This window comes from Parus major, chromosome 11 (assembly GCF_001522545.3).
Source record: "Parus major isolate Abel chromosome 11, Parus_major1.1, whole genome shotgun sequence".
Classification (NCBI taxonomy): domain Eukaryota; kingdom Metazoa; phylum Chordata; class Aves; order Passeriformes; family Paridae; genus Parus; species Parus major.
In genome coordinates this window covers 9,161,856-9,176,861 of record NC_031780.1, presented here as the reverse complement: position 1 = coordinate 9,176,861, position 15,006 = coordinate 9,161,856, and the positions used below count along the sequence as shown (strand labels likewise).

At 40.9% G+C, this 15,006-nt stretch overlaps 1 protein-coding gene across 1 annotated transcript; it reads left to right on the top strand.

The window, feature by feature from the left end:
* Nucleotides 1-498: 498 nt before the first annotated feature.
* On the top strand, nt 499-14,573 carry LOC107209628 (galanin receptor type 1-like). The gene is made up of 3 exons (XM_033517286.1): nt 499-2,361; nt 3,239-3,304; nt 12,950-14,573. Exons 1-3 carry the CDS (start codon nt 1,651-1,653, stop codon nt 13,265-13,267), a joined length of 1,095 nt encoding a protein of 364 aa, XP_033373177.1. The 5' UTR covers nt 499-1,650; the 3' UTR covers nt 13,268-14,573.
* The last annotated feature ends 433 nt before the right edge of the window (nt 14,574-15,006 follow it).

Below are 15,006 nucleotides of genomic sequence, written 5' to 3'. Positions count from 1 at the left end.
GAAGATTTAAAGGTGTCGGAGGTCCTGTGCCACAGCACCTGAGGCGGCCAGGCCATGGGGCTGCAGGTGATGCCGGGTCCCGGCACGGCGACCTGCTCATGACAAGGGGAGATCGTTTCTTCCATTGTGGCTTAGACATCTTTCCCTCCCTGGCCTCACCCCGTAACTACCCCGCAGCTGTGAGGGAAATAAGGGATTGAGCTCCAGGTCAGTGTTAAGCAAGGGTATAATCAGAGCAGGCTACAGAAGGCAGCACTGTCACCGCTCAACAAGGGCTTGGGAAAAAATCACAAGACAGGGCAGCCCTCAGCTCCTGAACTTTTGTTTCTAAAATTAAGGGGCTCCCCCCAGCCAAACCCTCCCATCCACAAGAGCCAGTGGTGCCCCACTCTGACCCAGTGCCTGGAGTTGTAACCACTAAAATTAGAGGTGGGTATTCCTCTTTGCAGAGGAATTCCTCTTTGCAGGCAGCTGTGCTGCATCCATAAATCACCGTGTGCAGGTACTGTTAATGTTCACCTAAACTTTGTTCACTCCTCATTGCCTGAGGAGTCCCTTCAGAAATGTGAGGAAACAAACCATTAGAACTAACCTACTTAGTACCTTCTAAAACATATGTACTGATCCTATAAGTAAGCATTAAAACCACAGTAACTGAGCCATTAATCTTTAATAAAACATCTGTTAAAAAAACCCCCCACATCTCCATTCCCTGGCAGGGAATACAGCTGCCCACAGCTACTAAGACCAAACATTTCCAGTGCAGACACTGTTGGCACTACTGGGCTGAACCCAAAATGTCTTCGAAGCTGGATCAACAATGTCCATGAATATTCAGGCACTAAGGAATTCGGGCAGATATCCCAGAAGCGGCAAGACCCGGTGCTGAATCGAAAGCTCTCCCAGCTTTTTGTGTTGGAAACACAACCATTCAGATGGCTTTATGCTCTAATGGGACCATTGAAGATTATGAAAGAAATAAACAACTAAAATCATTCTCTGTTGATTAAAAGAAAGTATTTCCGCTTTTTTCCCTTCTTATGCAGCCAGTAACAATGCTGCCCCTCACAGAACTGCACACACTATTGTTCAGCAGCTGCTGCTTATCCATCCCTTTGGATGAGAACTGTTGCTTTGCTCTTCCCCCTCGTTAGCAGTAATGCATGGGGACAAAGCTGGCCAGGGGTTGTTTTCTGAAGGGCTCAGGTCACAGACAGCATTTGTTCTCTCTGCCACAGCTCAGCGTGGAGCTGGGAAAGCAGGTATGACAGCCACAGATCCAGGGAGTGTGGGAGGGAAGCAGAAGAGGAGGGGCAAGCCAAGCTGCTGCTGCTCTGCCGCTGCTCCAAGCTTCCAGGGCAGCCTCATCCTCCGCTCTTCTGGCACGGACTTTTTCTCTGCCACACCAGCATCAACTGCCAAACCTGGATGTCACCTCTTGGATGACACAAATTCCTCAACTCCTTTGTTTGCCAGTCCCTGGAATAATCTGCACCAGAGACAGAGAGAACTTGGAAGAATCATCTGAAGAAAATTACTCTTCAAAGGAAAGACACGGCATTGGAAAAAAGTTCACCTCTGGTCACCCCTAACAAACACGGACACACCTGTCAGAGTCAGGGCTGCAGTGACTGTTCCTTGCCTGGCTCCATGGAGGAGCAGGAAAACAACTTTGTGCTTTCCCTTGGAGCCAACACCAGCAGCAGGTGCAGCCTTGAGATGAACCAAACAGAGGCCCCAATGTGCTGGGCAGGAGCAACCAGGGGTGGCCCAGAGGTGGTGATTGTACCGGTGCTTTTTGGGTTGATTTTTCTGCTGGGAATGGTGGGAAACACGTTAGTGTTGGTTGTTTTGGGGCGTCTCCGGCCTGGGGGACGCCCATCACGCAGTGCCACCAATATCTTCATCCTGAACTTAAGCATTGCAGACTTCTCCTTTCTGCTCTTCTGCGTTCCCTTCCAGGCCACCATCTACTCCCTGCCAGAGTGGATCTTCGGTGCCTTCTTTTGCAAGTGGGTTCACTACTTGGCCATGGCTACAATGCTGGTCAGCATCTTCACTCTGGTGGCCATGTCTGTGGACAGATACATTGCTGTGGTCCATGCCAAACGCTCGCCCTGCATCCGCAGCAAGCGCAATGCTGCCCTCGGCGTGGCTGTCATCTGGCTGCTGTCTCTCCTCATTGCCATCCCCGTGGCCCAGCACCAGGCCCTCATGAGTGGCCATCAGCAAGCACCCAACAGCTCTTTCTGCTGGGAGCACTGGGCAAACGGTTCCACAGCCAAGCAGATGTACAAGATTACCATCCTGCTGGTGGGATACCTCCTGCCCCTGCTGCTCATCACCTGCTGCTATGCCAAGGTGGGTGCCAGGGATGGGAATAATGTTTAAATGGAGTGAAAGATCCCAGACTCTTGGTGGCTTGTGTGTGCACACAGCTACACAGCCAAATAACTGATCCAACCCTTTCCATATCCTCTCCTGGTAGAGAATACTTTTTTGAGGTGGGGGAGGGAAGGAAAACAGAGAATGACATTGCACCAGTTCACAAAAAGGATTACAACTACCAAGATGACACTCAGCCTGACACCCCAACCCCCTAAAGATTCTTGCTGTTTTTCATATTTTTCATTTTGTTCTCTCTAAGTAACAAATGTTTGCTACTGGCAAGAGAGAAAGCCTATGGAGGTATAAACATTTCCAGGTTATTGCTGTGCTGTAATCAGGTTTCAAAAGCTAGATCTAGATGTTGCTAATTGAGAATTGCCTACAGTGATCCAAGACCCCTTATGACCCTTCTTCTGGAGGGTGACCGATTCCTACCACTGCATTTGTTTGTGCTGCCTTCAGGAGTGGCAGGACAGTCCCACCAGGGTACAGGACTGGCAACCTGCTCTCTGCCCATGTGTATCATCAGCCTAGGGAATAAATGAAGACAATCTGAGGCTCAATATAAAATTCAAAGTCCATCTGAAAACTCCTGTGGATTTCAGCATAGTGCCAACTGAGCTCTTAATATATGCTGAACTACTGAAAGCTTAGCAGGTTTAATGCTTTTTCCAAACCTTGTTTCTTGAATATGGAAAACTTAGAATTAAAGGTCTGAAATCATCAAATTCATCTTTGAAGTAATGTTAAAACGATTACTTTAAATTTTTGTGCTTGTATAAGGAGTTCAAGTATTAATACATAAATTTCAATTTCCCATTCAATATATTGTTCCTTTTTCCCCCCCAAGGTTTTATACCATCTCCATACGAAAGTAAAGAACATTTCCAAGAAGTCAGAGAGATCAAAGAAGAAGGTAAATGTCTTTGGTTTAATCTGTACATTGACTATAATACAATAGATGTGCCAGGTTTATAAAGCAATCAGCCTGGTCTGTGCTGATTCCAGTTAATTTAGAGAGTTACAGTTTCTGCCAGTCTTTTTTGCCTATGAATCCTAACCAGATTTAACTGTAGATTATATGTTGTTTCTACTGGTTCATTACATTCACAAGCATACACTCAGTTTTGTTTGCAATATACTTATGAGTATCAAATGCATAATTGGTCTTGCACCTACACTGTCTGTAAGGATAAAACTCAACTGGTGTTTTCAGTATTATCTCATAACACGATAACTGTAGAAGTTATAATACACCACAAACAACATTTGCTATATGGGTGTTACTTCCCCTTTCCCCTCAGAGTGTTTTTGAACATGTTTTCTGTGTTCATCTAACCTCAAGTAGGTTCTGATAAACGTTCTTTTAATCACCTTCTCTAAGGCAGCACATTATGCGGCAATGAGCTGCTGTGTATTGCCTGCTGCAGGAACACCACCCAACCTCGATGGAACAGTCTATGTTGAAAAACACCGTGTCTTGTTTTGCCTACTGACATTTTGATGAATGCTGATGCTACTGCAGATAAACTGTGAATCAAAATGTCAAAACCAAGAGTATAATTTCTGGATCAATAGTGCAAACTACAAACAGAAAGCAGAGTCAGAGTTTTGTGTGTTTAACAGCTACCATGAGAAAAGGCAACCAAGATGTGTTGACAATTTTGATACTGTAAAATGCAGCAAATAAAGTGCTAAGAAGCACTGTCGTTCCACATAGAATCATTTCACAATTTCACAAGTTTGAAAAGTTGCTTTAGATCATCAACAAATCCCTAAACTGATTGGTTTAAATTTCTCTTCAGAATTTTCTTACCTACATATGAATGGCACACTACCTATTTTGTTGCTAATTTTTAAGAGAATGCTACCAACAGTTTAAAATATCTACTGTTACTTTTCTAGAAAGAAGTTAAGAATTTAATTTATGACACTTTTTGAAATGTATCCACTTGTGTTGTTTTCAGATTTGCTCTGTGGAGTTGGATGAAAAAATAGTTCTACAGTTTCTTCAACCTTGACTTTTGTTATTAAATATTGCCAAGAGGATCAGTCTTTAAAAAACACCTTCGATTTTACCTGTTAAAATAAGTTAGTGGTACAGCATTTCTTCCTCCCTTCCTCCCATTAAGTATTTCCCTGGCCATAATTATGAAACACCCAGTAGCAATTCTTGTTCCATGTGGCACAGTTAGGCCTAGTTAAATAGATGATCCTTTCAGATGAAAGAAAAAGCAAATATATTCCTCTACACACACACACATCATCCTTTACAATATGTCTTCTTCCAGCACTGCGTGTGTAGAAATTGTCCATCTAGCCTTCCTGCATGCCAGACATCTTCTTAAGTGTACTTACTTCAAGTATTTTTTGTTGCAAACACTACTCAGCATTTCTTAGGGAGACTTCCTTGGGTCAGTTGCAGACACACTCAATTCCTACATAGGCTGTCAAAGCATACTTGAAACACAGGAGTGAGAGTCAGTCTTTTAAAGCACATCTTCTTAAGAACGCTTCACACCAGAGCCTGATAGGAAACCCGTAGATGCCTGTCAGTTCTGTTAATCTAGCTTCCTTCATATGTACTTAGTTGGTCCATTTGTGAAAGTAGCTGTGTTCGGTTTTAAATCATAAACTTCATCAGAGATTAAGTGAACAGCTTTTGCTTATTTAACTGAAAGATGTTTGACAAATGAATCTTGATTCATGTTTGGAAGGTTAATTTAGTATATACAGAACTCTGAGTTTGTTCTGAAATATGTGTGACTTCAGTGGCTAAATCCTGATTGCCTTGAGCTATGAGAGAAAGTGTAGCACACCAGCCAAGTCTTCCACATGAGGTGATAAAATTGTCTGAGTCACATTTATTAATTCACAGTGTGTGTCTTCACCAAACTGATATGGCAAACAAGGTGTCATATTCACAGAAAAGAGAATAGTCTGAAACTATGACCATGCAATTCCTGCTTCATTCCTATAATTTCAAGAAAACAGGGCATTTGAGCTACTATTCTCCTTCTACCTCCAAGAGAACAGGGAATGGATTTGCTTTTTTTGGTTTTTTTCCCTTTGGGTTTGGTTTGAGTTTTTTTCTGTTTAGTTTGTAGGTTTGGTGTTGTTTTGTTTTTAAACAGTTAAAAAGTAAATTTTGCAAGCAGCTTTCTGTTCAAATCTCCCAGTGCTCATCTGGGCTCCATACATGAGTAAAGGTCTCAAAAGAATCAAATTGCAGACTCAGAGTCCTTGTTGAACAAGATTTTCCAGTGAAACAGTTGCCAACATTACCACTGCAAACAGTTTGCTCTGTCACTCAGCATTTCAGAAGCTATAAGAACTCTCCTCAAGATTAAACACTTCAAAACATATAAAACATAGTTAAGAAAGAAATCAAAGCCACAGAGCTCAGGGTATGGTCTTGCCATGAGCAGCATTCCACATGCTGACTGGAAACACATTGCTATTATTCTCCATTATAGGCTGCTTCTGGAAAAAATAGTATTACCAGGTAAGATTTTTTTAAAATATCCAGATTTCTGGACCTTTAGCTTTCATTGACCTTGCTGGAGACTTGGTGTAATACCAGTCCCTTCACCCCCAGATCCTGTGACACTGATCACAGGCAGAAGAGACATCATTCTTACTGACATAGTTTGAGCCATAGAACACAGAAATGCAGTAAGAAGCATTACTGGGACAAATCCAAATGAAAGCTACTGAAAGGTCATAGAGGAGCTGGTACTTTATCTGCTATTAGTAAATCTGGAAACAGCATGTGAACCTCAGTAAGACAAACATTTACAGAACAAGTGTGACACGGCTGGATCCAGACCTAAGGTGATTTTTAAAGAGATGATGATAGCACAGCCAAATGAACTATTCCAGTGCTGTGCAAGTACATGCATGACTTTCCTAGCTGCATTGCTGTAGCAAAGAAAGCAAAGTAATTCTGGATTTAACTGACTCTGAATATGTGAATATGGAGCCCAAGTTCTTGGTACTGTAGCTTAACCTCCCCCTTTAAAGATTGTACTGCATCAGTAATTTGTATCTATGCCTTTAAAATGAAAAAAAAGAAAAATAAAAATTACAATCTTTTCCTTTAAATAAATCAAACCCATGGGAACAGGACACAAAGCATAATGAACTACAGTATTAGGAATTTGTTTTTCCAAGAAGTCTCTTGTTTGATTCTCTACCCCTTTCTGCCTTTGTGTAACACAGCATGGTTCCCAGTGCCTGCTTCCTCCAGCTGCACTCCCTTCCCTCCCTGGTGTGTGCTGCCTGCTCCCAGCAGAGCAGCACCAGCTGCCCAGGGCCCTGCAGAGCTGCACGAGCAGATGAGGCTGTGATAACTCTGTCTGTTATCACAGCATGGAAATGAAACCCAGTTAAAAGTAAAACAGTGGTAGAGTTTTGGTTATCCACACGGTTAAGAGGAGCTCTGACACATACACCTACAGAGTGGCACTGCCACTCATTTCCTCTCAAGGGGGTCTTGTCAAAAACTTCCCACTGGTATATGAAGCATCTTCTCTAAATAGAAGTCTCTAACACCAGGCTTCACTTCAGCAGGATCTGAAGACCCAGCTGTTGTCTCCCAGACTACAGTGCCACAAGATACAGCCGGGGTTTCAGCATGGATTTTATTCCCTGCACAATCTTTGCAAAGTCACTTTTCCCTTCTCTTCCATTACAGGTTATCTTCCTGCTGTCTGTCACTGTCCCATTTGCCACAACATTGTACTCAAAGTCTGTTATTTGAAGTCATGTAGGGGCTAAAATGGCAGCTTAAGAGGGCCCTGTTTTTCAGGATTAACTACTCATGGGCAATGTATAGACCCACTACTGTAAAGTCAGTTACAACCAGATTTTGTTTGAATGGGTCCAGTTTATGAATAATCCAGAGAGCTCTGACAGCTGTCACCCTCTCCAAGTCAGCGTTCAAACACCTGCTGAAAAGAACAAGTTTGTCTTTAGCAGAATGCTACAAATGACATACAGGCGCATATCACAAAAAAAAAAAAAAAAGTTTTGTGCTTGGGTTATGATCTTTAAGTTACAGGGTGTTCATGTTCAAACTACAGCAACCTTTTCAATTTATGCACATATAAAACTTTGCAAAAATGTCCCTTGCACAAATTTGCTGCACCTTGATTTCACATTCCATTGTCAAAAGAATTTGACTCTTAATTCAGAATCCTACTTGGAAATTTTTACATAACTTTGCCATCTACGTGATAATGTTGGACATGATCAATATAAAGTGCTTTTCCATTTACATGTATAATCTGTGCATTAGAGCAAGGAAGATGTTTAGAACTTTTTGCATGCTTGTGCTGAAATTCTTTATGATGAACTAAGACTGTGCCTGCAGAAGAGATACGTGACTGGCTGTTTCCCCATTTAATGCCATACTAGCTGTACAAGTTTGCCATCCTTGAAAATCAGATGGTGTGATGCTGCAGGATTCACCTTTGAAGTTTTGGGTAATTGTTTTTGAGGCCAGCCAGCAAGACCACATGCTAAGAAATCTTGTGCACCCCTCTATCACAATTAAGTATTCAGTCCTATTACCTCTTTTCTGAACTATGCAGAGTACAGCAAGTCTGTAATTTGGCTCCAAAGAAAGTTAACGATTCCCTGTTTGACAGTGTTACAAAATGTTTCATAAGAGCCCAGCCCCAGGAACTCTGGTCATACATCTGCCTTAAATAAGATGATTTAATGATGCAAATGAATGCAAACTAAGGTCTAGCATGGCCCTGTGGTGTTTTACCGGCCTCTGGAGCACACCAGGATTCCTCAGTGTTTACTCAGTTCTGTCTTGTGCATCTTTAAAGAACAAATAACAAGCCTTGCAAACTGAACAATCTGAAATGTTATTTTCAAGTTTAAGAATGTGTCTGGAGATGTGAATTTCACAGCTATTTTGCAAGCACCCTTGAAAGGACAGTAGGAGTTGTGGGATCTTGAGCCCAGATGCTTCAATTAACAGACCAAATGAGCCACTTAAAAATAACAAACTAGTATGATTTTCTATGATCAACTCTGATTTTCTTTTTTTTTTTTGTTAGCACAATAGAAAGGTGAGCCCTGCTTACCAGACAAGTAAGCAAATCAACTGTTCATTGCTTCCAGAGCTAAGTAAAACACATGGAGTTTATTTGGGACATTCCCTGGAGTGCTGCACTTTGAAGGTCATACAAGAGCCTGAGGTAAAAGACACAAAATTCATTCAAGGTAGATGGGTATTTCTGGACATCTTGGTCAAGAGAGACAGATAAAAGTTGCACTGTAACTGCTTTCCTGTATGCTAAACTAATTATTTGGCTATCATTCATGCAAATCAAAGATTTCCATGTAGACATGATGTTCAAGGCCTTGGCATTTGAGCAACAGTAAATATAGCAAAGGAACATAGAAGATCCAAAAATCCATTGAGCAAGAGAATAGAATTCAGAAGTGAAATCCTGCATGTTGTTTGGTTAACAGGAGCCCAGGGCAGCAGGAATTAAGAGCATCATTACCAATTAGGGGATAATGGAAATATCATAATGCTCATACACATTTATGAATAGATAGTGAGTAAGTTTCAAGGGCACCAAGAGAGGAAATTAGTGGCGTAATCCCAGAATGAGAGATGTGCAGATGAGCAGTTGGAACAATGAAAGCAAGCTGCTGGGAAATGAAGAGTCCCTCTTAGCACATAGTTGTTAAAATGAAGCAAGTAGTTAAAATGAATTTATAACATCTGAAAATATATTTATTTCCGTCCCTCCTCTTCTTCATGACATCCAACTGCCATATCTGGCTCCCAGAAAGAGGACAGAACAATGAAAAAGAACACTTTCAGTGCGGTTTTCAGACCATTGAAGAGTAGAATTAGACTCAAGTGTAATAAAAAAAAAAAGAAGACCAAAGGGTAATGAGAAGTGCTTCAATAGTAATTTAAAGATATGTGTGCTCTGAAGTAGAGACAGCTGCTATCCAACATTTAAGGTACTTAAGAATAGGTATGCCATTTTCTGAACATTTTGCATTTAGCACTAAGCCAAGGACATGTTTCTGGAGATCAGATTGTGCTGATCTTTCTGTTAGAACTTTATGTTCAAAAAGGAAAAGAATGTGTGCAAATCTATCGGGGGAGTCAGATTTGCCAACAAAGCAAACAAGAACATGGCACCAGGAGTGAAGAAACTGGCAGTTTTCACTTTGCACATTGGCTCACACATGGACTCTGAGCAAAGGGATGTTCTCAATTGGGTATCCCTGAATCTAAAGCCACAAAAATTGTCTTCCTTGGAGGTCAGTAAGTTTCTCCATCAGTACAGTGGTATATTGCACTAAGCCACAGGTCTTTCCTGGGCACTGACACAGGGTACCTGCAATATCTAAAAACAAAAGCTTAAGGCACTGTGGGTCACTACGTTTTTTCCAAGTCTTCATTACAATATACAGTGAAGTCTGTAACATATTCAAGCCTGGGGCTGTTGAAACATGCACCAATTGCCTCCATTTGGTGGGAAAAATATACAAGTTAGAGATGAGCATAACAGGAGAAAAGATTCATCAGTAAATCACATAATCAGATATCAGATATCCTCCTGCAAAGCAGTAACAAAGGAAGAATTAATTGTTTGCTGATAAGACAGTGTGGAAGATCAGACATAGACTTCTTTGTGCTTCTTCATTTAGAATTATGGAAGAAAAAAAGAAGAAAAATAATCTCACCAATTTCAGAAAACAGCAGTTGTCTCCCTAATGAAGCCCAGTTTGTCTGCAAGCCAGTACTGTTTAATGAAAACCTAATTGAATGTTCTCTCCCATTTCTGTGTGCTGAGGTACACAGTAGAAATGGATGCCCTGATCAGCTCTGAAAAATGATGTGCAGCTGGGCTATCTCCAGCTGGGAGTAAATTAGGAAAGTGACAAGTCCTCTACCCTTCTACACTGTTCTGTCCACTCTATATTTTAATCTCGGGAATGTTTATTAATCTAACATTCAGGCAGTTCTTCCTAAAATATGTAAATACATGGAATACTTGAAGCATTTGACTCATTACAGGGAAATCTTAATATTGCACTTGACAAGATACCTGACAAGTTGAAGCGACTTCATTAGAATCTTATCAAGGACAACAGTTCTAAACACAATTAAATGTTAAAGATTTCTGCATCCCCCTGAATGAGGTATCTCCCCCAAAATGTTTTTTAAACACATTTTCCAATGCTTTTTTGGATGGGGGAAGGCTAAAAACAAGAAATAGCTTGTCCAAGGCCAGGGGGAAAAATAATCAAAGGGCAAAACAGACAAAGGAATGCTGGAAAGCATAAATGAGAGGCAGATGGCCTACAAAGATAACAAAAGAATAAGCAAGTAAATTCAACACAATTTGCACATGACAAAAATGGGGGTGGGGGGGGGAAATAACAGAAGTTTATCTAATTATCTGATGAACAAAAATATCTCCTAGTCTTTGTCACCATGCTATCGATTCACTCTACAGCTTAAACACATTTACTTTGCCTTTACAACAAGTCCACTGTAAGTTATTTCCTGGAGCTGCTTGAAAGTCTTCTAGGAGAAGTAAGAGAAACTTAAGTGGCCAGTAGTGGCCATTGTACGTGTCTATTATGGACCCACCAAAATTTCAAAGTCAAATCAGAAGGTTTGCATTAATTGGGGCCAGCTTGATCAACAGTAATGCAGTAACTGTGCAAACTACCACAGCTCATGGAAGTAGCTCAAACAGTACACAAATTATTTGGATCAGTCCTTCCCAGCTGGTCACACTCTACAGTAACAGTAGTTTAAGCTACAGGAAAGTTACCACAATAAAAGCCAGAGTTTGTTTCAGTTTCTTTTGTCTTAACTACATGGTCCCTAACTTGAAAAAACAGACACAAGTTCCATTTCCAAAACCCATTTCTTGAGTCATGAATTACGTACATTAGTTCTCTAGTATTGTCTGTGTTTTCCATCTGCAAAATCCCAAAAAGCTGGACCCCAGAAAGAAGCTCTATGCTATTACATAGCAACTGCAAACACATTGTGTAATACTCAGCCCTATGTTAAATGCACGGCTTGTTATTTCACAATAAAAGGGGGGGAAAGCTAGGTATATAAGCCTTATTCAAAAGAATATTTCAGTGTTTGTAGCCCCCTAATTTAAGCAGATGGATGCTATGAAAGGTTGCCTGGGTAACAAGCCTAAGCTACTTAACATTGCTAGAGGGTAAAGAAGTAGCACCATTATTGCTGATGAAAGCTAATGATGGGACCTGTTTATTAATAATTTCTTTGGTACCCATCATACCACAGTGGGTGAGCTAGACCCCACAAGACCACTAGGTCTGTGTCTTTCAGTCTCATCAACTTCTAATCATTCCAGACTATTTTCAAGGACATCATTTGACTTCCAGCATGGTCTGTTCGAGGACGCTTGGCAGGGTAGTTTGTTCACACTTAGGGGAACATCTTTGTTAGCTCAGCTGTCAGACAGCATTCTGGTAGGTGAAACAAGGAAGCACCTGGGGCATGCCAGGTACACAATGAACCTACAGGTAATTGCCTCTCAAAGTTAATAGAACCTTATTAGAGAGACCTATTTGACAGAAATCCCTTTTTTCTACTTATATTGTAGTCTTTATCTAACACAATAATGTTTTCCTTAGAGAGGTTAATGGGTTTAACTAAATGCAGCCATTATAACCACTGATTAAATGAATTTCTGTTCACTAGAAAATTATCCCTTTTCTAGGAAAGTAACTTTACACTGTTCACTTAAAATTGTGCAAGAGAATTATTAACAGAAACATTGACATAGATTAGTAAGGCTGTAAATTTTGAGCTTAAATGAAACTTAAATTTTAATTTTTCTCCACTGCCTTTCTGCTACTTGTGCAACAACTCTCCTTAGGGGAAGGATATCATCTGCATGTTTGCAAGTTGTTACATTTATTATGATGACAAAATACAAGTGAGAAACACTGCTCCCACAGGCTTCAGAGTCTTACAGAAAGAAAGCTGATCCCAAAGGCACAGCAAGCCTCCCTCAAGTCATCACCCAGCTAGGAATATGTCTAACCAATGAGCATTGTGTATTTAAAAAAAAAAAAAACCCTCTATGCCTTGGACTTCTGGGTTTCTCCTGTAATAGGGAAGATAGTGGAAAAGCCTTTCTCCTCAGGACAGCCTTTGTTACTCCTCTTAGGGGCATGCTTGCTTGCAAGTTGTTTTCCCCTGCAGTTATTTTCAATAGCCTTAATGTTTCTCACCCTCCAAATATTAGGGAATATTATTTCCACTCTTCCCTGTAACACAGTTAACATTGTTGCAGCCTTTGAACTGTTTGAAGTTTTACAGGCACTACCTCAATTGTTTATAGTTATTTGCTTAAGCCAAAACCAGTTAATCAAAGTTTACCAGGGTTTTTAGCATCCTTTTTTACATTGTCATAATTTGGCCACCTTCACTACGGACAGAGGAGAGCAAATTCACTCTTCCCACAGACTCACTTGATCACTGTGACCATTTAATGCACAATCTTCTCCTTTCCAGACAGCGCAGACAGTGCTTCTCGTGGTTGCTGTGTTCCTGCTCTCCTGGCTGCCACACCACATCATCACCATGTGGGCAGAGTTTGGGCACTTTCCCCTGAACAACATCTCCTTCACCTTCCGCATCATCTCTCACTGCTTGGCCTACGGGAACTCTTGCATCAACCCCATCCTTTACGCTTTCCTCTCGGAGAATTTCCGCAAGGCCTGCCGGCAAGTCTTCACCTGCAAGCTCTTCCTGCGGCCGGTTTCCGCTGAGAAACTGGCCAGAGTGCGCATGGAGAACTTCTCTACCACACACTCCACCACAAACGTGTAAGCTGGGCTCACAAATATGATTCAGGAGGAAGAGGAGGGAAGATAGTTCTGTCTGGGGAGAACATACATACAAATGCATTCCAGGAAGCAGTGGAGTCTCCAACAGTGTGCTTTGCCAGGTTACTGGAGTGGTAGGAGATGTATTTCCCTCTCGCTGTGATATGTGACAGAGCTTGTCCTAGGGTACCTTGCTAGACATTGAGCTACAGACTTATCTGAATGCCCATAAGATAGAGCCCAAATGAAGCTGTAGTTATGACCATAGAATCTAAAATAATATTTATGCAGAAGGTAGAACATGTACAGACAAGAATACAGCAGTTAATTATGTCTATAGACAGTCACTGAGATGTGAACGTGTGATGTGACATTCAGACAGTTTGGGAGAAGTCAAACTAAAGTCTTTGGATGTCTTTTTCTTCACCAAATTTGACCATACACATTTAGCTCACTACCAGAGATAGGGTCTCTACAAATTTCCTTGAAGGCTTTGTTGTAGCATTTACCTATTGGGCAATTACACCTTTCACATGATGTGTCAGTGATGTGGCTGGCTGCATTTGGTGGCTCTGCATCATCTTATTCATCCCAGGGTCTGAGTGCCTGTGTGCTCCTGTGTAAAATTACTGCTGTTAATCACTGGGTCCAGCAACAGGAAAGTGTTATTTCTTTATATATGCTTAAAAAACTGTGATTCTGTTTAAAAGTACTGTCTACAAAAGGTTTTACTGGTAAATACAGTGTTCTCTTGAGTCTATCTACCCAAGACTTTTTATTAGCCACTTTCGTATAATGCCTAAAATTTGTGGTGAGAATTTTTTGGGGTTTTTTGTTTGGTTTTTTTGACGAACCATTGTGATCAACAGTGCACTAGCAACAAATAGGTAAGAGTATTTGTACCCTTCAAGGTTACTACTTGTAACTATATGAAGTGCTTATTACTTCAAAAGTAGGAAGCAAATGGTTGAAAGAATTTCATTATTTCACTGTGTTATCTTAGTATTTCTGTGTACTGCAGTGCAGAGTGACCTGTTCACAGACAGTAAAAATGTGGGTTACAGAAGTTAAACTACCAATTATTTGCAGTCCATGCAATGAATGGGTTTCCAGTCTCCAAATGGATCATTCTTTCACTGTATTTCTAAAACCTGTGAGCTATTGTATTAAATAATTTTACTGCAGTTTGTAACTTCTTTTAAGAGCACCTTAACTGTGCAATATGAACAGAGCACATGTACAATAGGATAAAGTCACTGCCTGATCCTTGGGTCATCCTTGATCTGTTAAAGTTTTCTCTTTGTTTGCCTTTTACTCTCAGTATAATAAGAGTAACTCCAGTGAGTTAGTTCCTTCAGAACTGGATTTAGATCCAATGCTGTGATCTTCTCATTGACCATAATGTGGAAATCTACTATTTCTCCATTCCGAGTGATTGCACAGCCTAAACTAGATAGCATGGGAAAAACAGACACTAAAAGAAAGGCTTGTGGCAAATCACTGCAACAGAAACCAGAGCTAAAATGCTTGTTTGTGTGATTATTTACCATGGATACAAACTAGCAGCGAGATATGAAACAACCTTAGCCTCACTTCAACTCTCTGGTTTGAAGCAAAATAGAACAAAGGCACAACATTCAAATGAAATCTTACACTCATTCTGTTATGGAAGAGTCACTAGAACCCGTGAACCAACACACTTCTTTCATTTTAACAGAAGACATCTTTCAGTGTGGTGGGTTT